The sequence below is a fragment of the Schistocerca serialis genome, chromosome 11 (assembly GCF_023864345.2).
Source record: "Schistocerca serialis cubense isolate TAMUIC-IGC-003099 chromosome 11, iqSchSeri2.2, whole genome shotgun sequence".
Taxonomy (NCBI): domain Eukaryota; kingdom Metazoa; phylum Arthropoda; class Insecta; order Orthoptera; family Acrididae; genus Schistocerca; species Schistocerca serialis.
The window spans coordinates 77,101,894-77,125,868 of NC_064648.1; the positions used below are offsets into that span (position 1 = coordinate 77,101,894).

General features: G+C 41.8%; 1 protein-coding gene across 2 annotated transcripts in view; it reads left to right on the forward strand.

Annotated features, from left to right (window-relative positions):
- LOC126427237 (zinc finger protein 724-like) overlaps positions 1-23,975 on the forward strand; it is a 106,989-nt gene that overhangs the window by 12,636 nt on the left and 70,378 nt on the right. For both annotated transcript variants that reach the window (XM_050089476.1, XM_050089477.1), the window contains one exon: positions 4,915-5,007. In XM_050089476.1, coding sequence (XP_049945433.1) covers positions 4,915-5,007 — 93 coding nt within the window. The remainder of the gene's footprint in view (positions 1-4,914; positions 5,008-23,975) is intronic.

Here is a 23,975-nt window from a genome sequence, read left to right on the forward strand (position 1 = left end):
TTACCAAACTAATTGTTTGGTTATTTTCACGTCTGTCAACACCTTCTTTCTTTGTGATTGGAAATTATATTCTTCTTGATGTCTGAGGGTATTTCACTTATCTCCTACATCCTACTCACCACATGGTAGAGGTCTGTCAGGGCTGGCCTTTCGACGGCTATCAGTTGGTGTAATGGAATGTTGTATACTTTCAGGGCCTTGTTTCGACTCAGGTCTCTCACTGCTTTGTCAAATTTGTCATGCAGTATCATTTCTCCCATTTCATCTTCATCTACATCCTGTTCTATTTCCATGATATTGCCCTCCAGTATATCACCCTTCTATAGACCCTCTATATAATTCTTCCACCTTTCTGCGCTCTCTTCTTCACTTAAAACTGGTTTTCCATCTGAGCTCTTGATATTCATCCAAGTGCTTCTCTTTTCTCTAAAGGTCTCTTTAACTTTCCTGTGGGCAATATCTATCTTACCCCTAGTGATATACGCTTATCCTACTAAGATATGTAATACTCCACACTCAGACATATAGACTGCCTGGCATGCTTTTACTGATAACATCCTCCTGAGTAGACTCTGCCTGGAGATCTGAATGAGGGACTATTCTACCTCCTGAATATTTTGCCTAATGTAATTTCGTGCAGTAGAGCTGCATGCTCTTGAGAAGAAAAACAGAGAGCTACAGTTTCGCTTTGCTTTCAGCCATTTGCATTATTGGCACAGGAAGTTGGTTAATGCTACAAGGCCAGGTCAGTTGATAATCCAGACCATTGCTCCTGCAACTGCTGAAAAGTATTTTGCCCCTCTTGAGGATCCATGTCTAAGTTTTATATCTCCTCAGATCTTACTTATTTGTGTTTGCACCTAACACTGTTTTCAATGTTGTTGACATGCAAGCAACCCTGCCTCGTCAGTGTCCATGGTTCATTTGGGGTGGGGACGGTGAACTATTGTTTAAAGTGCTGTCTTTGAGCAGGAGCAATAGCTCTAGCATGTATATCTGTAGAATTACTTCATTATCTATATGAAGATCAATAACAATTCTGAGACTCTGCATTGGTACACATACAAACCAACAGATGAAAACTGTTGCTAGGTCTCAAATTTGAGGCTGTAACACCTAGTTTCCGGATCAGTTACTTAAACAATTAGCCTAACCAAGCTTGCCTCCAGGGCTGCCAAGGGGATTTCACTTGTGTGTCCTCATAGATTTTCGTCTTAGGTTCAGGATTTGAAGGTCAGTGGCCAGCCAATTATTTGGTAAAGCAGTATGATACCGTTCTCCATAAAAGTAGAAACAAGAAATGCATTTGGCAATTGGGTGATTTGTGAGTGCTGGCAAGTGTAAAAAATGTATTACATAGTTGTCTGTAGCTGAGTGCATAGGGTAATATTATAATAATCATAAAATTGGTGGTTCTGATCACACTAAGTGCTACCAGTTCTTTTAATTTTATTTAAATTCCATATGTAAAGCAAATGGTAATTTTAATTCATGCTGTCATACTTTTCTAACAGTTATTTTTAGTTAAAAGTTACATAAAATGCAAGTATTGTTAAAAAATTACATTTTGGTACAAAAATGGAGAGCATCAAATTGAAAATAAATAAATCTTGCATGAATGTATCAATTTTTGTTTTATGTTGAATGATGAAAAAATATGTAATTTTTACCAAACCATTACAATTTAGTATTTCTTACATTTGCAGTTTGTTAGTAGACATGGAAGTTTTTAAAAAGTAGTAGTTCCTACTACGAGATTCGAACCAGCAACTTCTTAATTAAGGCACTTATATGCTATTCTTCCAGTTACCAGCAATTGTGTTAATAAATAGGAAATGTTTTGAAGTAGGCAGCACTCAGAAGTCTTCTGACCTTCAAAGTCAAATTTTTTTAGTTTGGTTACTGCCTAGTGCTGGTTTAGGAAATTGATGTTCCAGCACTAAACTCCAAATACTGTAAATCTGAAGGAAATTGAAGAGGATGATCTGCAAGATACCCTTTTCAGTCAAGTTCTTATTGTCACAGGGATGTGTCCATAATGGTTAAGGTGGCAGCCCATAAAATGCAAGAAATCCAGGTTTAACTTATCAGTGCAGCCAAAATAAATTTTTACATCTGTTGTTAGACAAATCTCTAATATTAGACAGTCACTAGATCACTATGTGAATGTTTCTGATTAGCTTAAATCACCCGGTATTCAAAATTGTATTGGCTGATTGCATTCAGCAGAACAGTGGGTGAATAGAGTAGTCAATTTTACTTGATGAATGACTGTAGGATTAATTTTTATTCATGCAGAGGAACTGTTCTCTTTCCAAAATCATGTAGGAGAACAAAATTATCTGCTCTTTAGGTCTTTAGCTCCAAACATGTTTGCTGTGCCTCTTCTTACAACCTGAAATGACCTGTGCATTTTTCTATTCCCATGAAACGCCACTGTTCCATAAAATAACAGTTCCATTGCCAGAGGTGATCCTGCAACATTCACTCGTTTTATTTCATCTGATGGCTGCCCTTCAGGTCTAGTGGCCAATTGTGTAGAAAAAGTTTGGTTTTTCCTTCTCCCTCCTGTCCCCACTTTAGTCAATTATGTATCTGTCATTTTAGTATCTGTGCTGTAGTAAGAAATGTGAATTGCATTTTATGTTCTCTAGTGGAGAAAATTTCTAAGGCAAAGTATTGGATTTATGTCTTTTCTGTTACTGTATTCTGTTTTGCTACCATCTGCGTCATTGTCAACTATCAACTGTAGAGATGTCTTTGATCCCTTTTCTAACATTTTTGTTCAGAAGTTGTGGGGTTTTCGTTTTTTGTTTCATGTTTTGCAAGATATGATGTTACTTATAAATTAATGGAAGGTTTCTTATATAAGCTGTCTTGGTGGTTCTCATATGTTCAACTTTTGGTTGGCCATGGGGATTCAGGGGATTTAGCTTCATTTGAATTTGCTGTACAGATATCTGCTGTCATGTAACTATGTAATGTTAACATTTGCAGGTCCTCACTGTATTCCACAACATTCCCCATGCTGGGTGTATTGGCTGTTATGTCATGTCTGATCACTTTACCAGGTTTGTTAGGCAGAAGTATGTTCCTGTCTTCCAGAGTTTGTTTTTAACAGTAGCAATCTGTGATGCTTCAGTAGTCCAGTGCTCATGTTCCAATCTCTGTATTTAGAGAATTTGTTTTGGGCATGTCTATTACTAAAAGAATAAATATTTTCCTGTTGTGTGGTTTTTCTAAACTGTTACACAGGCTAATTTTGGGAAAACACATTTCATAGATTTTCACAGGAATTTTTGTTTTCACAGCTGTGCTAATGTCACAGGACATCATTTTGAGATGAAAGAGTTCAGTTTGTCCTCTCAAAATTTAGATCTGCATTTTCCATGGATTCTCTAAATCTCTTCAGTGAAATGGATGGACAGCATGGCTCATGTTGTCTATATTTGGTCAACCTCATGTCATGTTGTACTTTATTGATGTAATTTTCCTCCAAATCTTTTTCACTGTTTGAATTCATGCATCTTCAATTATGTAGCTGACAAGTATATATATCCTGTCACTGCAGTATGATAGAGGATTTTGATTTGTATACAATATTTACCAGACTATTTCTTAAGCATTAATGTACTATGGTGGGTGGATGTTGGAACTCAAATAGTTACTTTTTCCACATCACATTTGACACTTCAGAATTATTTTTTCCTCACATTTGATACTTACCTGCATGCAGATTCCAAATTTCAGTAACATTCAATGAGATAAATGCAGATTTATCTTATTGTCCAGTGCTGATTTTTCATGATAATGTATTACTGCCTGTGTTCTGTGGTGCATCTTTCTAGTGGGTCCTCGGCATGGAATATCTGATTTTGTAGCTAATTATTTCTAGTTTTTCTTCCAGTGTTGTGTACAGTGCCACTGTTAGTTAATGAAACTCTGGATCTTGTCTTGAATGCATATACACTTTTCTAAGAGTAAGAGGATTGCTTATTGAATGGGTGTGAGGCTACAAATTCAAGTGTTCTGGGTTCCATCCCAGGCATCATCTGTCACTTTTTCACATGGAAATTGTCTATGTGGAAAATGACAGTTTCCATTCCATTGTGAAGCTCTAGGTCCTCATGTAACTTACTGTGTCAGTGAGTTCAAAAGTTGGAGGAAGCCAGTGGTGTACCACACCCAGTAAGACAATGTCTAACAGAGCACTAAGGTGTTAATAACTAACTCCAGGTTGTTGAAAGCTTTACTTTTACTTCAGGTTTGCATTAGTTTTTGTGACATTAGACATGTATTTTCCTCAGTACCAAAATTTGGTGACCTACACTTAGATCTGCATTTACCTGCTTATTGTCTTTACAGGTGGTTTTCTGACCTAAAAAATGCATTCTGCATATAACCTGCTAGTTACTTAGTTTCTAGTTTCTTCTTGACCATAGTGCCCTCATTGGCTTTGCATAGGTACCGTATCATCTTCCACTGAATAACATAGGTCAGAAAATAGGGAGCTGAGATCATCATAAAATCAAATGTTCTTATTGGAGCCTGCACCTTGGCACATTCAGAGAGAGAGAGAGAGAGAGAGAGAGAGAGAGAGAGAGAGAGAGACAGAGAGAGAGGGGGGGGGGAGGGGGAGGCAGGGGGTTGATATCTGATGTGTCTACCTCCAAGGTAAACCAAAACTTTGATTTCATATGTTCGTCATGTTTTTCTGACATTTCCTACATCCTGTAGGACCACCTCAGTATGAATCAATTGGAATGAAAGTAAATCTAATTTAATGTGACACATATTCTTGTTACCTAATGCCAGTAAGTGGATACATGTGACCAATAGCTTTTTAGCCCCACTAGATGTGTAACACAAGCACAAGAACAGAAGCTTTGAATATGCCATTCTTTCTTTTTTCAGTTTCTTCAAGATCCACCAAGGATTGTAATGCCTAGTCTTCGTATAAAGCAAGACCTAGAACTGAAACGGGATTTAGATGGCATTGAGCATGATGTAAGTTTTCACATCGGTGATGCATTGTGCATGAAGTACTGTATGAATATCATGAAATGCATTGGGTGCAGTAAATTCCAGTGATCATAAATGATGAATCATTAAAAGCTAGCATATGAGCACTTCTCCAGAATTTTTATAGTATTTCAGCTGACTGTAGGTATATTGTTCTGTTGTGTGTAATGGTATTTGAATGAAACTTGTAGGAAACATAAGTTTATTAACTGTAACACATCTAAATATTAAATGTCTCACATTCGTTCTTGGAACAAATGTACCAAAGAAGACTTCTTTGCAGCAGCTGTCAATTTGTCTGTGTCACAGTTCTGTAATAGAAAAGATGTAAGAGGTAAAGCAATGAACTGTAAGCAGTATGTTATCAGATAAGTATGGTATTTGTCATACTATTTCTTTTCTCTGAAGTATTTAATGAAAAACATACTGCATTACTGGAATTCTGTTTGCTCTATGTAAAGACAATGGGTTTATCCAGTATGCATGACATAAATGTACAGTGTAATGGTACATTGCTTATCCCAAACTGCTTGCAAAGAGAAAACATTGTGATAGCAAGAATTCTTGTAAACAGTATTAAATTTAGCACATTACAGTGATAGCATGTGAAATTCCATATTCATTTAATTAACTATCACCATAGTGTACTAAATTTAATGCTGATGAAGGTTTCTCAGGTCTTCAGCTGCATGGTAGTGTTGATATCTCGCAACGTTTCAGGAATTGTCATACTGACCATCTTCTGGGGAAGTGTCGAGATTGGTGGAGAGCGGGTTATTTATATGTGCGGTCACCCCCATCCACTAGACCTTGGGTAGCCGCGGTGGACCAGTGGCGTGCACACGGTGATGGTGATAATAGTCGCCCTTGGCAGCCATGTTTGGTTCTCGGTGTAAGCATTCTGTCTATGGCGGAGGACATTGACGGGTAAGCTCCCAATGGACTGCCGCTATCGCAGAATTCCACGCTGCGCCGAGTTGAGATCCCTCATCTCTGTTGATCAGATTGTTGCGAATCCTTACTTCTATGGATTCTTCGATAATGCTTTCCCAGAAGCCAGATGCTCGGCACTGTACCCATGTGTTTTCGAAGTTGAAGGTGTGTTTTACAGTTATGCTGTTATTTTCCTTCGGCTGATTGTTCTGTGTGGCCTAGTCGCACACATCTGATATGTTCTTCACAGCGTTTAGATGCACAGTGCTGTGTTTGCCCAATGTATTGTTTTACGCATTTGCATGGTATGCTTTATACTCCTGATGTGTTAAGGATCGGCAGGTCTTTGGCAGTACCTAGGAGCTCCCTGACTTTGGTGGTGGTTGGAGAACGGTTTTGATATTATATTTGCCCAGAAATAGTGCAATTTTGGCTGAGAGCGTAACCGTGTATGGAAGGAAAGTGAGTCGTTTGTCTCCTTCTACTTCATCATAATCTGGGGTTCTCACTGCTTCCTTCTTCCTTTTAAGTGCCCTGTTGATCTGCGTTTCACTGTAGCAATTTTGGAGGAAGACTTCCCTCAGGTGTTGCAGCTCGGATGGTTGGCTGTCTTAGTTGCAGATGACATGCGCCCTATTTACCAGCACAGTAAGTACTGTTTAGCCGGCCTTTGTGGCCGAGGGTTCTAGGCGCTGCAGTCTGGAACCGCACGACCGCTACGGTCGCAGGTTTGAATCCTGCCTCAGGCATGGATGTGTGTGATGTCCTTAGGTTAGTTATGTTTAAGTAGTTCTAAGTTCTAGGGGACTGATGACCACAGCAGTTAAGTTCCATAGTGCTCAGAGCCATTTTAGTATGGTTTGTCTTTGTGCTGGATGGTGGCAGCTAGTTGCATGAAGGTATAGGTCTGTGTGTGTCTTCTTCCTATGTACTGCATGGCCTAGTGAACCATCTGCCTTCCTCTTAATTAAAATATCAAGGAAGGGGAGGCATCCAGTTTCCTCCATTTCCGTTATAAATTTGGTGTTTGGATGGATGCTGTTGAGGTGTTCCTGAAAGTCATCTAGCACCAGTTTTCCATGTCCACATATAACAAAAGTGTCGTCGACATAGCGGAAGAAGTGCTTTGGTTTCTATCTGGACCTTTGAAGGGCCACCTCCTCGAAATGTTCGATATAGAGGTTTGAATACACAGGAGTCAGTGGAAAGCCCATGGCCACATTGTCAATCTGTTCGATGAATTCCCTGTGGTGCTGAAAGTGGGTTGTTAGTGCTTGTTCGAAGAGGCTGACTTTGTGGTTGTGCTGGGCTAAAAGTGTCAAGGAGTCTTGAAGGACACTTTCGTGAAAAGCGACGTCATGTTGAAGCTCACGAGTAGGTCCTCGATTTGTAGTAGCATGTCCCTGAGTATTTTTACGAATTTGGCTGAGTACCTCACATGGTGGCTGCAGTGTCCCACAAGGGGTTGGAGCAGTGTTGCTAGCCATTTAGCAAGTCCTTAACTGTGAGAGTTGGAGTCTGCAATCGGTCGAGAGGTACCCCTTCCTTATGGATCTTAGGGAGTCCATAGAGGTGTGGTATTGCTGGCACTCTAGGGTACAGCCACTTCTTCATTGGCTCAGGTAAGCCAGATTTCTTCAGCAGAGTTATCATCTTTCTATTCATCGTCGGGGTTGGATCCTTCTTCAGCCTCTTATAGGCCTCGTGTTGTGGCAGTGGGTTTATTTTCTACCGGTACTCGGCAGTGCTTAATAGCACTGTAGCGTTCCCTTTATCTGCTGCTCGGATCGTTACTTCACTGTCATCTCTAAGGGACCGGAGAGCTGCTCGTTCTTCCGCAGATACATTATTTGTTGGCAAGTGAGATCTGTCGATTATTCTGGAAGTTTCCCACCTGACTTCCTCTGCTTCCTCCTTTGGAAGCCCTTACTTCTTCTTCCACACCACTATAATGTCTCGTTTCAGGTTTGTTCTGGGGATAGGGGCAAAATTCAGTTCTTTCTTGAGGACTGCGATTGTGGCAGCGTCCAGTTCTTTTCCAGCCAAATTGATCATGGCTCTGATGTCATTAATCTCCTTTCTTGTCAAAAACATCGCAAGATGTCAATGCTACCACCCGGCTGGAGACCCAATAAACCTTAAACAGTCTTTGCCGGGAAAGCAAACAGTCAAATTTAATGCTGTTTACAAAAATTTGTAACACTTAGTAGAAATCTATTCTTTGTAACAGTATCCAGCTCTGTGCACTAAGATCAGTTGTGGTGAATATTGGAATTTTTACTGGGTAGACATAATTGGAAAATGGAGAAGGGAAATGAAACATTTCACATGTGGGATCAGAGAATGCCACTGAAAATTAAGTGAACTTACAAGGAATATGGAGTCCTCAGTAGAACTGTTAAGGAAAGAAATGTACAGAAAATGCTGACTAAAAGAAGGGACAGGATGATAGGATAAGTGTTAAGACATCAGGTAGTGTACTAGTCAGATGTTTCCATCTCACTTGGGGAAAAATGCTACTATTACACATATCAAATAGGAACTTTAAATAGAGTGTAGTTAATTTTGATGTAAGTTACATAGTCAATAATGGAACCTCATCACGCACTTGCAACTCTAAACTAGTAGATAAAGAAGTCCTTTTTTGAGGAGGATATAGTGTAATTCAGTACACAGCAAGAGTTGGACAATGTACTATTCATTCCAATATATATCTTGCAAAATCAGTGTGGCAACAAAATAGGAGGCATTAGAGCTAATATAGATGCTTCCTGGCAATTGTTCTCCCCAACCACCACCTTGATATGGAGTAGGAAAGAGTGAAGTAATGGATGTAGTGGTACCAGTTGTACCCTCTTTCATGCACCATTGGATGACTAGTCTGGTGTAAATGTAGGTGTACAAAGAATCGGATATTAATAGGCAGGGATATGGACTCCAATCAAACATTTATTATGAGAGAATAAGGAACCCATTTCTTAAAGATCACAGTACTCACAGACAATGATTGAACAGCGCTGTGAGGGTGTTGAACAACATCGTCATCATTGTTAAAGTGTGTTCAACATAATACTTGATAAATTAACAGTGATACATTGAATGGGAAAATCTGTGCTTGCCACTGTCATAGTAAATTCCAGAGCTAAAATGGTTGTCCATAGCATGGATGAAAGTTGGTCTGTAGAGCATTACCTGAGGAAATAGGTTGAGAACTGTTGACACATGGGTACAAGCTACAGCTGAATTTAAAGCACTAGAACATTAGTAGATCAATAACATTGAAATTATGAAAATGATCGTGTGTAAAATCACAATCTACAGTAAAATTAAAACTGAGGCTTGTGATCTATACTGTCCCCAAAAGTACTTTAATATTGACACTAGAGAAGGAACACATGGAGATGCAAAATGCAGTTGCCTCACTCTTCCTTGACTGTTTGTATGATCTGACGTTTCATTGAACACACTCTAATTTGCATACTAATCAGTGTACAAAGGTGGAAGTGGGTTCTGGAGGAGTTGCACTACATTCTCATTTTAGATTTGTTTGTGGCAATTAATTTGTAGTTTTATATGCAGAATATTTTCGAAAATCCATTATCTAATGTTCCTGAAAATTTGACTCATAGGGAAACTTCGTTACTGAGTTTAAATGACCATATTGGGTTAACAAAATACTTAGAATATATCTTATTTTCAACAGCTCCAAACTCTGTCAGAGATGTCTAACATAAGATTAATTTAAATTAAACATTATGTGTGATGCTATGCTCATGTGATAAGGTATCAGTCATCTGTTTTGTTGAGAGAAACACAGCACAGCATTTATGGTTAACATGACATTACATTCTCTGATCAAACATTACAAATCTTTGTAGCAAGAAAGGTACCCATTTTGGTAGAAGTATGGAAATTTAAGTATGAAAGTAAGAAGAATAGTGATAACATCATTCACTACCTTCTAATTACAACAATTATGATTCAAAATATTAAGATTTTGTTAGTGTCACTAGTGCTGAATTCCTGAGGTGCACTTAATTTGATTGTAGTTGCCAATAAAAGCCTTCTTAGTAATGAAAATACAATCTGTTCTGCAGGTAAATACACCACACATTCTGTGGTAATTTTCTTAACAGCTTCATTACTGAGTTCCCCAACTGGACAGTGTACCTTTTTTACTTGTTTCATCAATGTTTTGCAACATAATCTTCAATTTAGGCCCATATCAATTCTGTTGGGTTGAAGTGCCAGTGAGAAGTTATCAGCCTAATTATTTTATGCCTGTATGTTTTTGTTATTGTTATTGAGAGGTATTGGATTTATATGCTCTATCTTTTCAAATTTTTCACTTACTTTCACTTACGGATGCTGAAGCCAATAATTTCCTCTTTTTATTTTAGCGTAAGTTTCTCATCAACAACAGTACATTTGAGAGCACTATCAACAAAAGGAGTTGATGATGTAGGCAGATCATGCACAAACCATTTCTCTCAACTGATTTAATGTTGCAATGCCTTGAACAAGAGTGATATTGATATGTTGTTGTTGTGGTCTTCAGTCCTGAGACTGGTTTGATGCAGCTCTCCATGCTACTCTATCCTGTGCAAGCTTCATCTCCCAGTACCTACTGCAGCCTACATCCTTCTGAATCTGCTTAGTGTATTCATCTCTTGGTCTCCCTTTACGATTTTTACCCTCCACGCTGCCCTCCAGTACTAAATTGGTGATCCCTTAATGCCTCAGAACATGTTCTACCAACCTATCCCTCCTTCTGGCCAAGTTGTGCCACAGACTCCTCTTCTCCCCAATTGTATTCAACACCTCCTCATTAGTTATGTGATCTACCCATCTAATCTTAAGCGTTATTCTGTAGCACCACATTTCGAAAACTTCTATTCTCTTCTTGTCTAAACTATTTATCGTCCATGTTTCGCTTCCATACATGGCTACACTCCATACAAATACTTTCAGAAACGACTTCCTGACACTTACATCTATACTCGATGTTAACAAATTTCTCTTCAGAAACGCTTTCATTGCTATTGCCAGTCTACATTTTATATCCGCTCTACTTTGACCTTCATCAGTTATTTTGCTCCCCAAATAGCAAAACTCCTTTACTACTTTAAGTGTCTCATTTCCTAATCTAATTCCCTCAGCATCACCTGACTTAATTCGACTCCATTCCATTATCCTTGTTTTGCTTTTGTTGATGTTCATCTTATACCCTCCTTTCAAGACACTGTCCATTTCATTCAACTGCTCTTCCAGGTCCTTTGCTTACAATGTTATCGGTGAACCTCAAAGTTTTTATTTCTTCTCCATGGATTTTAATACCTACTCTGAACATCTCTTTTGTTTCCTTTACTGCTTGCTCAATATACAGATTGAATAGCATCAAGGAGAGGCTACAACCTTGTCTCACTGCCTTCCCAACCACTGCTTGCCTTTCATACCCCTCGACTCTTATAACTGCCATCTGCTTTCTGTACAAATTGTAAATAGCCTTTCGCTCCCTGTACCACCTTCAGAATTTGAAAGAGAGTATTCCAGTCAACATTGTCAAAAGCTTTCTCTAAGTCTAAAAATGCTAGAAATGTATTGATATATCCACTGAATAACATTTGGTGAAGTGGCTTTTAGCATTAACCACTGCACAGTCCACAACTGATAACAGTAATGACAGGTAACATTGCAACTAGAAGTATATGAAATGAATGCAAACAAAATACCATAGTGCAGTGAATGCTTCCAAAGGACAGCGAGCTGCCTAAAACTGAACTGTACTGCACTTGGGAAATATATTGGCAGTGTGGTGAAGGTATATCCCTTGGGATAGACTGAATGTATGCTCTGCAGTCTTTGCACGTATCACCACACTATTTCATTTTTAGTTGGCAGTCCTAAAGTAATTCTAAATAAAGTTCAATTAAATTACCCTGTTGCTTTCTAGAACCAGGTCCTTGATTGTCACACAGGCAGTCAATGCAAAATAATTTTTGCAGGCTGAAAATCTTGGATGTTATCTTGGGTCCAGTGCAAGACACTACTGTTGATTGGAGAGGAGGAGAAGTCAGAGATTACCAGAACAATAATACATTGCCCAGAAATTGGTGTCAAATGCCTCAACTCGTTTGCACTAAAGCTGTGAGTGTGAGAAGAAGTTAAGTTGATAAATGCGGGCAACAATAGGCGGGTGAAGGCTGAAGACGAGTGATAAAAGGTGTGTGGATAGGAAAAGCACAACACTGCAACGTGAGGCAAACTTGGGTCACCAGACGATGGTCAGTCAGTGCTGTGCTGTTCAGTGCTGTGCTGTGCTGTGCTGTGAAGTAACAGTGTAGCAGAGAGCTGTTAGTGTCTCTGCAAAGAGCAAATGTACCACAAGGTGGAATCATGGGAATGTGGGTTAGAAAAGCTGATCAGGAAATTATATCTTTGTATTACAGATTTGCACAAGCTGTATTAATTCGAATATTCTTTGTTATTTTCTTGAAGGTCTGTTGGGAGTATCTCGTCACAGTGATTGTATCAGTGAGGATCCCAGACTAAATTTGGTGTGGGATGATCTTGAGAATATTGCAAGCATTTACATCACTAATATTGCATGTAGATTGAGAAAAGTTATCCCCTAGTTGAAAGCTAATTGAAATAACCATAGATTGTGAGTTTTCTAGAGATCAGCAGTATATTAGTAACCAGCTGAGTTCATGGCATTGCTGGGGTAGGTATTTATTCCAATCTGTTAGTCCATCTTCTCCTCCCACGTTCATTCCATCTCCTCATTTGCCACTTTTTTTGTCTCCCCCTCGCCCACTATTTTTCCATCTTGTCACCTACTCTCTCTGCCTGTCTCGTCCTTGCCCTTTCTCTCTGCCCCTCAACTTCTCCTCAAGGTGTGCAGTACACCTATGAGCTCCTTTGCAGGCAGAATGACATACCTGTCTAATTACAGTGTCATGTAGCAATTGTATTCCAGCTACCACCTTGAAGAAAAAATGTATTAGTCAGCAATATGAAGCACATACCAAGCAGTAGTAGGAATGAACTATTTCTTATGACTAGACACAGCCATGTTGCAGTTAAAGTTGTGCTCAATGCTATGGGATGGTGGAAACTTGTTGTTGATGAGAAAGCAATGACATTGCAGAGGCAAAGGGTGAAAGAATACACAAAACAAATATTAAATGTCTGATTTTCTGTATGCAAGCTATGGCAAGAATATATAATACTGAGATGAGTGGAATCGGAATATCTATGCCAAAGGAAAAGCAGTAACATGTACACAACATAAATTCCTGGGCAATGTGATAAATGTGTTGTATGGCAGAAATTCTGTGAGCTTATGAACAATCCAAAAAGGTATCAACTTTGCTAGAGGTTAACAGCTTATGTTGAAGAGAAATGGATAGCAGAGCTAGCAAACAGTCCGACTAGGGTATAGGAAAACAGACTGCGGCTGCTGTTATTTAAAGTGCTGGGTATCCCATCCAGAAACCATTTCTCATGGTGGCATTTGTTGCACATGTATCGACAAATTTAAATCTGTTTAAAAGATTACACCTCATTTAGTATAACAGATGAGGTTTGTGGTTCAGATCCTACTACACAATGAATTTTCCTTCTCTTTTCCTCTAAGGAAAATCAGTAAGATACTTTTCATTGCACCATGAACATTAGATGGACAGCTTGCCACAGGTGCATTTAATTTACAATAAATTTAAGAAACAACTTACTAGGGACATTATGCGTCATTTGTTTTTTTATATTAATTTTACAGCTATTAACCAGTATAAGATTTAAATTCAGCTTTCTTAACCATTATTTTCAGTCATATATGCCAACACATGCTGTCATCAACAAAAATATAAAAGTAAGTATGATAGTAGCATCAAACCTACGAGCTGTGGAGCCCCATTGTGATATTACAGCACTCTTACCAATGTTAATGCATTTACTGTTCTAGTAGGTGGTAGGTAATTTTGTCTCATGTGGTTACCATGCATGAAGTTGCTGTACAACAGCTCAACAGTGTGAACAGCTTTACTGTAAGATAGCTGACAGCTTAAGATAGGTTACCACTGTTCTTCTTCAGCCCCAATATGATGCACATCCTCCACTTCTGAGGAAATTTGTTCCCTGAATGAAATTCCTTTTTTCACTACACCTGTGTGAACAAGTTATCATGCATAAACAATGCAACACAATGTCCAAATCGACTTATCAAACAGATTTTTATGAAAATATGAGGCATATTACTGAAGTGGCAAGTGGCTTATTTTCACAAAGCATGGATTTATGTATATTGCTGTATGATTAGGTACTGCCAGAGCAATCTTGTCTAAAGAACATTGCCACAGTGCCTGTCTTCATTTGTGTTTTGCAGTGATTGACATGCAGATGTCTAGGGTGTTGCATGCTTTGCTTTTTACGGATACCACAGTTTTCTTCGTTATGTCCACACAATTCAGTTTCTAAAGCATAAATGTGGCAGTACTGTGGAATAGCCTATGACATAACTAGATCTCTCTTTCCTCAAAGGTACTAGTGCTGTAGACACAGTACCTGAACAGTTGCTTGCATACTAATGAGTACAGAATATGGCATTGTGTTTCCAGGCAACCGACATTGAACTGAGGGTGACAGTATTTCCAAAATGCAGTGCAACTGTGGCTGTGCTCTGCTATGTGCTGCAGACAAATAAGAATTGAATATGGCAGTACACAGTAAGTGGACCAAACATTGAATGTAAGATTAGTTATTGGAAGAACTGTCATCATCTGTCGGAGATTACACAAGATTTTGGGTTTTTGACATGAATCGCATTTAGGGCAGATACTCACTATCACAAAGAAATAAATGTAAAGGTGACCACAAGTGTTCGATGAAGAAATGGGACCTAGAAAAGGGCTATGTGGGGTGTTCAACATACTACTGTGAGTCAGGTGATCACCAGTTTGAAGGCAGCAGGGTCTATTGCTATGAGAACTTTACTGAGACAATTACAATGCATAAGACTTGGTGCTTAACCACATCCTATGCCTACCCATGACTCTTAAGCTACTCAGCATATATGAAGATATGCATTTGGTAAAATCTGTAACAAAACAAGGTGTTATTGTTAGTGTTCAATGTAAAATACTTGCCTTTCCTGTATTGTTTGTGTTGCAGCCACCTGGTGCATGTACATACCCATGATTAATCTTCATTCTGTTTATACATCTGTATCTGTACTCTGCTACATATGAGTGGCAGTCTTTCAAAAATAATTAAATTTTACTTTGTTTGCAGGTACATATCAGCCTTGCTGGTACCCTTTTTAATATTCGAATGACAGTAGGCTGCTTTATGATGAAAAAAGAAAAATTATGGAAATGCTTTAGTCTAGAGTAATTCATTTCCGGCAGCAGCAGGAACGGTTGAGCTGTGTCGAGCTTATCCTGATGACTGACTTAGCTGTGTGGATTGGTTCCCTTAGTGAGGAGCAGACATCGAAGTTTTTGTTTCTTATCCATGGATTTTAATTCCTACTCCTAATTTGTATTTTGTTTCCTTTCCTGCTTGCTTAATATGCTGATCGAATAGCATCACGAATAGGCTACAACTCTGTCCCACTCCCTTCCCAACCATTGCTTCCCTTTCATGCCACTTGACTTATAACTGCCATCTGGTTTCTGTACAAATTGTAAATACCTTTTTGTTCCCTGTATTTGACCCCTGCCACCTTCAAAATTTGACAGACAGTGTTAGTCAACATTGTCAAAAGTTTTCTCTAAGTCTACAAATGCTGGTTTGCCTTTCATAAATCTATCTTCTAAGTTCAATGAACTCTCTGCCAGGCACTTACACGTGATCCATGTAGATGCAGGTGATGCAGATTTGGATAAGTCGTAGGTTCAGTATTGCCTCGCATGTTCCAACATTTGTATGGAATCCAAACTGATCTTACCTGAGGTTAGCTTCTACCAGTTTTTCCATTCATCTGTAAGGAATTCGTGTTAATATTTTGCAGCTGTGACTTATTAAACAGATAGCTTGGCAATTTTCAAACACCAGCTTTATTTGTGATTGGAATTATTGTATTCTTCTTGAAATCTGAGGGTATTTTGCCTGTCTATCAGGCTATCAGTAGTTATAATGGAATGTTGTCTACTCTTCGTGGTTTCACTTGCTGAAGACGGTCAGTCCTTCACAACAGTAAATTTGTTTCTAATTCAGAAAGGTCTTGATGCAATTGCAAGCCCTGTGATGTCCTGCTCTCATTTTGCGGAATAGCACTTTGCTTTTGGAAACTGCTTCTGATTCTCAAGCATGACGACTGCTGGCTGCTTTGCTTCTCGACGACATCCTGTTTCTGTTGAGGCCATAGAACTCTGAACTCTTTCAGTGTTGGTGTTTACAGTAGGCTGCTGGATGGTCTGATCAAGGCTGAAATCCAAACATACCACTCTGACGAGGGTGCCATTGCCGTCAATCTGGTGATGAAAAAGGTAGGTGCCTCCTTAGCGTGCATGCACGTGCGCACCCTCTCTCTCTCTCTCTCTCTCTCTCTCTCTCTCTCTCTCTCTCACCATTGATAGATTGGTGCTTCCGTCAAAGATCAAAGCAGGCTATGAAGTTATCACAGTCCAACCATGTATTCAGAATCTGATGTGCTGCTACCAGTGTCATTGTTTCAATCGAATGTCTTGTTGACACCTGGCCAAATGTTTAACCTATGGTGTGGATGCACACAAGGGCAATTGTTCTCTTCCTCCCCGCCGTATAAACAGAAATGGCCACCATGCTGTTCCTCTTGACATAGCCTCATGTATCTTGATGAGTGGGGTGTCCAGGAGATCTACCTAAAAGTACCTTAGCTGGTCGCTCGAAAGTTACTGGCTAGTTTCAAACCCTGCCTTCTGCTGTCTGGTACTTAGAGTACCGTTCTTGCCAAATCTTGCTCCATCGAAACCTGAGACCTTAAATTCTACTCTGAGGTTGTGAAATTGCCCAGTGTTACGGTAGCATGGCTATTCCTTCTTCCAGTTATGCAACAAGCCATCCAACTCTGGCCACACAGGGTGAAGTCACTAGTTACACAACCGGCAGGCCAGGAAGGACAGCAGGAATACTCCTGTGAAGAACTCGTATGACTTTCCTGCCAACCACAGCCTGAGTCTTCATCAAATAGCCAGAAAGGTCCGAAGAAGTCCAAGAAAGGCAAATGGTCTTCTGCTTCGCCAATTCAAAGAGCCTCTTTGGTGGTGTCGCCACATGATAGCTTGGCCTGGCTGGCCTTTGTGTCTCCGGTTTGCGCCACTAACCATTTCTCTGTATTGAACTCTGCAAGCTGTCTGCACAACAAAGCCGACACGTCTGTAGACTAAATGGAACACGATTGTCATGGCTCTGTGCCCTGTAGCAGCGAGTCTTGACAGGATGGCAATCGGCATCCTCTGAGGTGACGTCCATTCATTGTTTTCTTATCATGCCTCCCTGAATGGATGTTCGTGGCCTTCAATCCAGCAAAGAGGATTTACGGCTGCTTTTAGAATTGCAGCATCCACTTTTATTCTGCTCTCAGGAAACAAAATTGTGTCCTCATAACTGCATTCAGATTTTGCATTTCTTCCTGGTCTGATTTGACTTTCCTCAAGCTCATCTACTGGGGAGTCGAGCTGCTCATACCGGATGATGTTCATAGTAAAGCCATCTCCCTGACTCCCCGTCTTCAAGCTGTTCCAGTTCGCCTTTTCCTTCCTCATTTGACCTCCCTTTGCACCAATTACATCCCTCCATCATTCAATGTCGCCAGGGAAGACTCTCGCAGCTTGTTCGGCAACTTCCTCTCCCACTTCTGCTGCTCAGTGACTAAAGCACACCATCCCTTCTGCCCCCCCAACTCTGCAAGTCCGGTGGTTAGAATATGCCCGAGGTATTCCGGCCTGTCGTAAGAGGTGACTAAAAGGAGTCTCATATGTCTTAGTCTTTGTGATGGTCCCCTGTCTGGTTTGACCATCTTTCTAAATTTTCCTGAAGAGCGAGCCAAGTGGGGAAGGGTGCCTTACATGATGCATCGTGTCCATCATGCATTGAGATCTTTAACACACTTTTTCGTCATCGCATTGCAGTCCTGCCCATTCTGCATATCTTCGGTGACACCCTCCTGTGTGCGTTTCCACCATGCAGCGTCACTTTCTGTGCCTATGGTGACCATGGACTTCTTTGCACCTCATATCCAGCACGGTATCTAGTCCAGTGTGTGTGTACCCTGTTGGTTGCAGCATCCCCCGACGACACAGGGATCACTCTGCTGATGTCTGCGCCATTATCTCCCCACATACGCCATGATGGCCATCTCCCTAGGGCATCGGGACTCCCAGCAATGGCCATCCTGCCAGGTGATCCTTGCTGAGGCTGGGTGGCACCTGTGGGGAGGGCCCCTGTTCGGAGTGTGTGGCATTGGGTTGGTAGCACCAGGGCAGATGACACACCATGATGTGTAGTATGTCATCTCATGCTGGTCGTTCGCTGCCAGCAGTCTCTCAGTGGGAAAAGTCTAACTCCAATGCTAAGAAATATGAGCCCAAATCGTCCCCCTCCCTGGCCACATCATGGCAGGAACGCCAGGCTAAAGATGGCAGTGAAACTTATTCGCCCCAGTACCTCGTATGTACAAGAGTTCATGGGGAATCTTTGATGTCCATGAAACCTCAATTCTTTGTGGAGCATTTGGATGACAAGTTCAGGAAGGTGGAGGGTTTGTCCAAAATGCGCTCTGGGTCAGTCCTTATAAAAACAGCATCCTCTTCCCAATCACAGGTATAACTCGTGTGTGACAAATTGGGGGATGTTTCTGTTTCCATCACACTACATAAGATCTTAAATCTGGTCCAGGGTATTACATTCCACAGGGACTGGAACAGAAAAGGGAGGTAATGACAGTGGCATGTAAAGTGCCCTCCGCCACACACCGTTGGGTGGCTTGTGGAGTATAAATGTAGATGTAGACCTAGTTTGGCAGTCTGACAACGAGATGCATGCCAGTTTAGAGCGCCGATGTGTTCATTTCATCTGCCGCATCCATCGGGGTCCGAGGAATAATCAGTTTGCCACTGGTGCCTTCATCTTGGCCTTCGAGGGTGCTACATTGCCTGAGAAGGTGAAGGTGATGGTCTACTGCTTTGACGTCAAGCCGTATATACATCCCCCGATGAAGTGCTTTAAGTGCTGGAAGTGGCCATATGTCTGCCTGCTGTACTTCCAGTGTCACATGTCGATATTGTGAATGTCCATCACATCCCAATACTCCATGTGCCCTGCCCCCCATCTGTGTCAACTGTGGAGAGCATTATTCACCTAGATCGCGAGGATTTTACAAGAAGAGAGGAGATTCGTGGAATATAAGACCCTGGATGACTGAGGCTAAGAGGAAATTTGAGCACCTACATCCTTTAGCTGTGACCTCTTACACAGCCACTATGAGAACAGTTGTCGCCTCTCGGAACCAGATGGCTACACCTGCCCCCTTGATGGTGCGGGGCACTTCCCTCCCTGTTGGTCCCACACTACCTACTATGGGAGCAACCCCCCCCCCCCTGCCACACATGCATGCACACACACATGCGCACGCACACACACAACTTTTCTGGATATCGGTACCCACTTCTGAGCTGGAGAAATGTAAGTCTTCTTTGGATCCTCTTGTTAGGAAGGGGTCACTTGGGTCTCTGCTTTCCCAGGTTTCTGCTAGTGGGAAAGATGATACTCATCATTGGCTGAAGAGCCCAAAAGCAGTTGGTCATGGGGCTTCACGCTCATCCTCAGTCCCGGAGACTGAATCAGTGAAGTTCTCCCAGCCAGGGAACCCAGTGAGAGAAATCCGAAGGCACCATACTTACTGGCTGAGGCAGAGACGTTGAAACTTTACTGTCTCAGTTCGACCTCTGCCTCTTAAATACTGGGGCCGCCACACATTTCAGTGTGGCTCATGGTAGTTATTCGGCCATTGATTTATCAATTGGCAGCCCAGGACTTCTCGCATCTATCTACTGGAGAGCACATGACGACCTGTGCGGTAGTGACCGCTTCCCCATCTTCCTGCCACTGCCCTGGCGTCAGGCCCATGGACGCCTGCCAAGATGGGTTTTAAACAAGCTGGACTGGGAAACTTTCACCTCTGCTGTCACCATTGAATCTTCCCCACACGGCAACATCGATGTGATGCTTGAGCAGGTAATTACAACAACAGTTTCTGTGGCAGAAAACACGATCCTTCGCTCTTCAGGGTGTCCCAGCGAAAGGCAGTCCCTTGGTGGTCGCCGGAAGTCACTGAAGCAATTGAGAAGCTTTGGCTAGCTCTGCAGCAGCATAAGTGGCACCCTTTTCTGGTGCACCTCATAGCCTTCAAATGGCTCCATGCCTATGTTCACCTACTTATCAAACAACGGAAGCAGGAGTGTTTCGAGAGGTATGTTTTGACGATTGGGTGCGGTACATCATCTTCCCAAGTCTGGGCCAAAATGAAACTTGTTTTCAGGTACCTGACTCCAAAAGGTGTTGCCAGTGTTAACATAAAAGGCGTGTTATCTACCGACACAAAATTGATTGCCAAGCACTTTGCTGAGCACTATGCTCGGGCCTCTGCATCAGAGAACTACCTAACAGGCTTTCGCATTCTCAAATGGCTGCTGGAAGGACAAGACCTCTCGTTCACTACACTCCAAAGTGAATTCTATAATGCACCATTTACAGAGTGAGAGATCCTCAGTGCCTTGCACATCACCCTGACACAGCTACTGGACCAGATCAGATTCACTTTCAGATGATTAAACATCTCTCATCTGACTACAAGCGTCATCTCCTTGTCTTCAACAGAATCTGGTCCGATGGCATCTTTATATTGCAATGGCGGGAGAGCACCATCATTCCAGTGCTCAAACCCATTAAAAACCCACTTGATGTGGATAGCTGTCGCCCCATCAGCCTCACCAACGTTATTTGTATGCTGCTGGAATGTATGGTGTGTCAGCAGTTGGGTTGGGTCCTGGAGTCAAGTGGCCTACTGGCTTCATGTCAGGGCGGCTTCCACTAGGGTTGCTCTACCACTGATAATCTTGTCACTTGAGCCTACCATCTGAAAAGCCTTTCCCAGCTGCCAACACCTGGTTGCCGACTTTTTTGATTTACGAAAAGTATACAACGCCACCTGGCGACATCATATCCTTGCCACATTATACGAGGGGGGTCTCCGAGGCATGTTCTCGATTTTTATCCAGAATTTCCTGTCACTTGGAACTTTCGGTGTCAGAGTTAGTCTCTCTCATAGTTCGCTCCATATCCAGGAGAATGGGCTCCCTCAAGGCGATGTATTGTTTCTCTGCTTTTGGTGACCATTAATTGTCTAGCAGCAGGTGTTGAGTCGTCCATCTCACCTTCTCCGTATGCAGACGACTTCTGCATTTCGTACTGCTCCACCAGTACGGGTGTTGCTGAGTGGCACCTACAGGGAGCAATTCAGAAGATACAGTCATGGTATCTAGCCCACAGTTTCCAGTTTTCGGCCGCTAAGTCATGTGACATGCACTTCTGTTGGCATCGTACCGCTCATCCGCAACCAGAACTTTACCTTCATGACGATCCAGTAACTGTAGTGAAGCCATATCGATTCTTAGGAGTGGTTTTCGACACCTGATCGACTTTTCATTCTCAACTTCATCAGCTTAAGTGGAAGTGCTGGCGGCACTTCAATACTCTCCACTGCCTGAGTAACACCAACTGGGGTGCTGATAGCTCTATGCTGCTGCAGCTCTACAGAGCCCTCAGTCAATCCCACCCTTACTTTTGGAATCTGGTTTATGGTTTGGAGGCGCCCTCAGCGTTGCATTTACTCGACCCGGTGCTCCACTGTGGCCTACACTTAGCGACAGGAGCTTTCAGGACGAGTCCAGTGACCAATGTCCTTGTGGAGGCCAGAGTACCTCCATTTCAGATTAAGTATGCACAACTGCTGGCCAGTTACATTCCACACACTCATAGTTCTCCTGCAGATCCAAATCACTGTCTCCTTTCCCCACCCATGGTGGTTCATCTCCTGCATCGGCAGCCCAGGTCAGGGCTAATGATTGTGGTTCGTGTGTGGTCCCTTCTCTCCAAACTGGAATCCTTCCCTTTACCACCTCTACTTGCAGTCCATTCACGTACGCCTCCATGGTATACACATCGGCCGCAGCTTTGTCTGGACCTTTCAGGTGGCCGTAAGGACTCCGTTAACCCTGCAGCTCTCTTTCACTTCCTCTCGATTATTGACATGTTCTGCGGCTCTGAAGTGGTTTACACCGATGGCTGATGGTTGTGTTGGCTTTGTCTACGTTCAAGGCAGCCATATTGTGAACAGAATTCCTTACCTGATGGCAGCAATGTATTAACTGCAGAGCTGGTTGCCATTTATCGTGGACCTCAGTGTGTCTCTTCATGCCCTGGGGAGTCATTTCTTTTATGTACAGGCTCTTTGAGCAGTCTGAAAACTGTCGACCAGTGCTACCCTCGTCATCCATCCAGGATTCCATCTATGCACTGTAACAGTGCATTCGTTCAGTGGTGTTTATCTCGACCCCCTGGTCAAGCCAGAATACCAGGAAATGAACTTAGTGACAGGCTGGCCAAACAGGCTACACGGCAACCACTTCTGGAGATCAGCAACCCCGCAACTAACCTGCTTTCTTTATTATGTCACAAAGTTTTCCAGCTTTGGGAGACGGAATGGCAAAATCTCAGTATGCACAACAAACTGCGAGCCATTAAGGGGACCACGAATGGGTGGATGTCCTTGATGAGAGCCTCTCACAGGGACTTGGTGGTTCTCCGCCGGCTCTGCATCGGCCATGCGTGGGCGACCCACGGCTACCTCCTGCGCTGTGAAGACCCACATTAGTGTCGGTGCAGCACCTGGTTGACAGTGACCTATTCTTCTGCTTTGTCCTTCTTTGGCTGCCCTCTGTGACTTCATCTTCGGTTGCCAGGTTTATCATTGATTTTAGCAGATGACGCCTCATCAGCTGATTCTGTTTTACATTTCATCTATGAGGGTGGGTATTATCACTCGATCTGAGTTTTAGTGCATGTCTGTGTCCTCCACCCTAGTGCTTTTAGGGTGGATATTTTAATGTGTCGCAGAATGGCTGCTTTTCCTTTTTATGCTCGTGGTCTGGCAGCCAGTTGTTCTTGATTGGAATTCAGGAATATTTACTACTTCTTCTTCGCTGAAGGAGTTTCGAAAAACCGTGTTTAATAACTCTGCTTTAGTGGCACTGTCATCAGTGACTTCACTGTTATCATGCAGTGAAGGTATTGATTGTGTCTAGCCACTGGTGTGCTTTATGTATGACCAGAATCTCTTTGGGTTTTCTGCCAGATTTCGAGACTGAATTTCATTGTGGAAATTATTAAAATCATCTTGCATTGAAGAAAGCGCCATATTTCAAACTTTTGTTAAACTTTACCGATCTTGGGGATTTTGCGCTCTTTTATATTTGACATGCTTTATTCGTTGCTTCGACAACAACAATCTGACCCGTTTTGTGTACCATGGGGGATCAGTACCCACACTTACTAATTTATGTGGTATATATCTCTCAATTGCTGTCGATACTATCTCTTTGAAAACATCCCACAACTTTTCTACACTTACATGATCAGATCGGAAGGAGTGTAGACTCTCTCTGAAAAAGGGTTTAAGAGCATTATCAGCTTTTTTAAATAGATATACTTCGCGTTTCTTATTGATTGTAGGTGTTACGGTGTTCAGCGTAGCAGCAGCTGCCTTGTGGTCACTAATTCCTGTATTCATCACAATACTCACTAATTGTCGATGATTGTTACTAGAAGGTTAAGTATGCTTTGGCAGCTATTTACGGTTAGAGTGGGCTCATGATCTAATTATTAAAAATAATTTTCTGAGAAAGTATTCATTACAATTTCTGATGACATTTTATGGCTGCCACCGGCTTTAAACGTATAATTTTTCCAGCATATTGAGG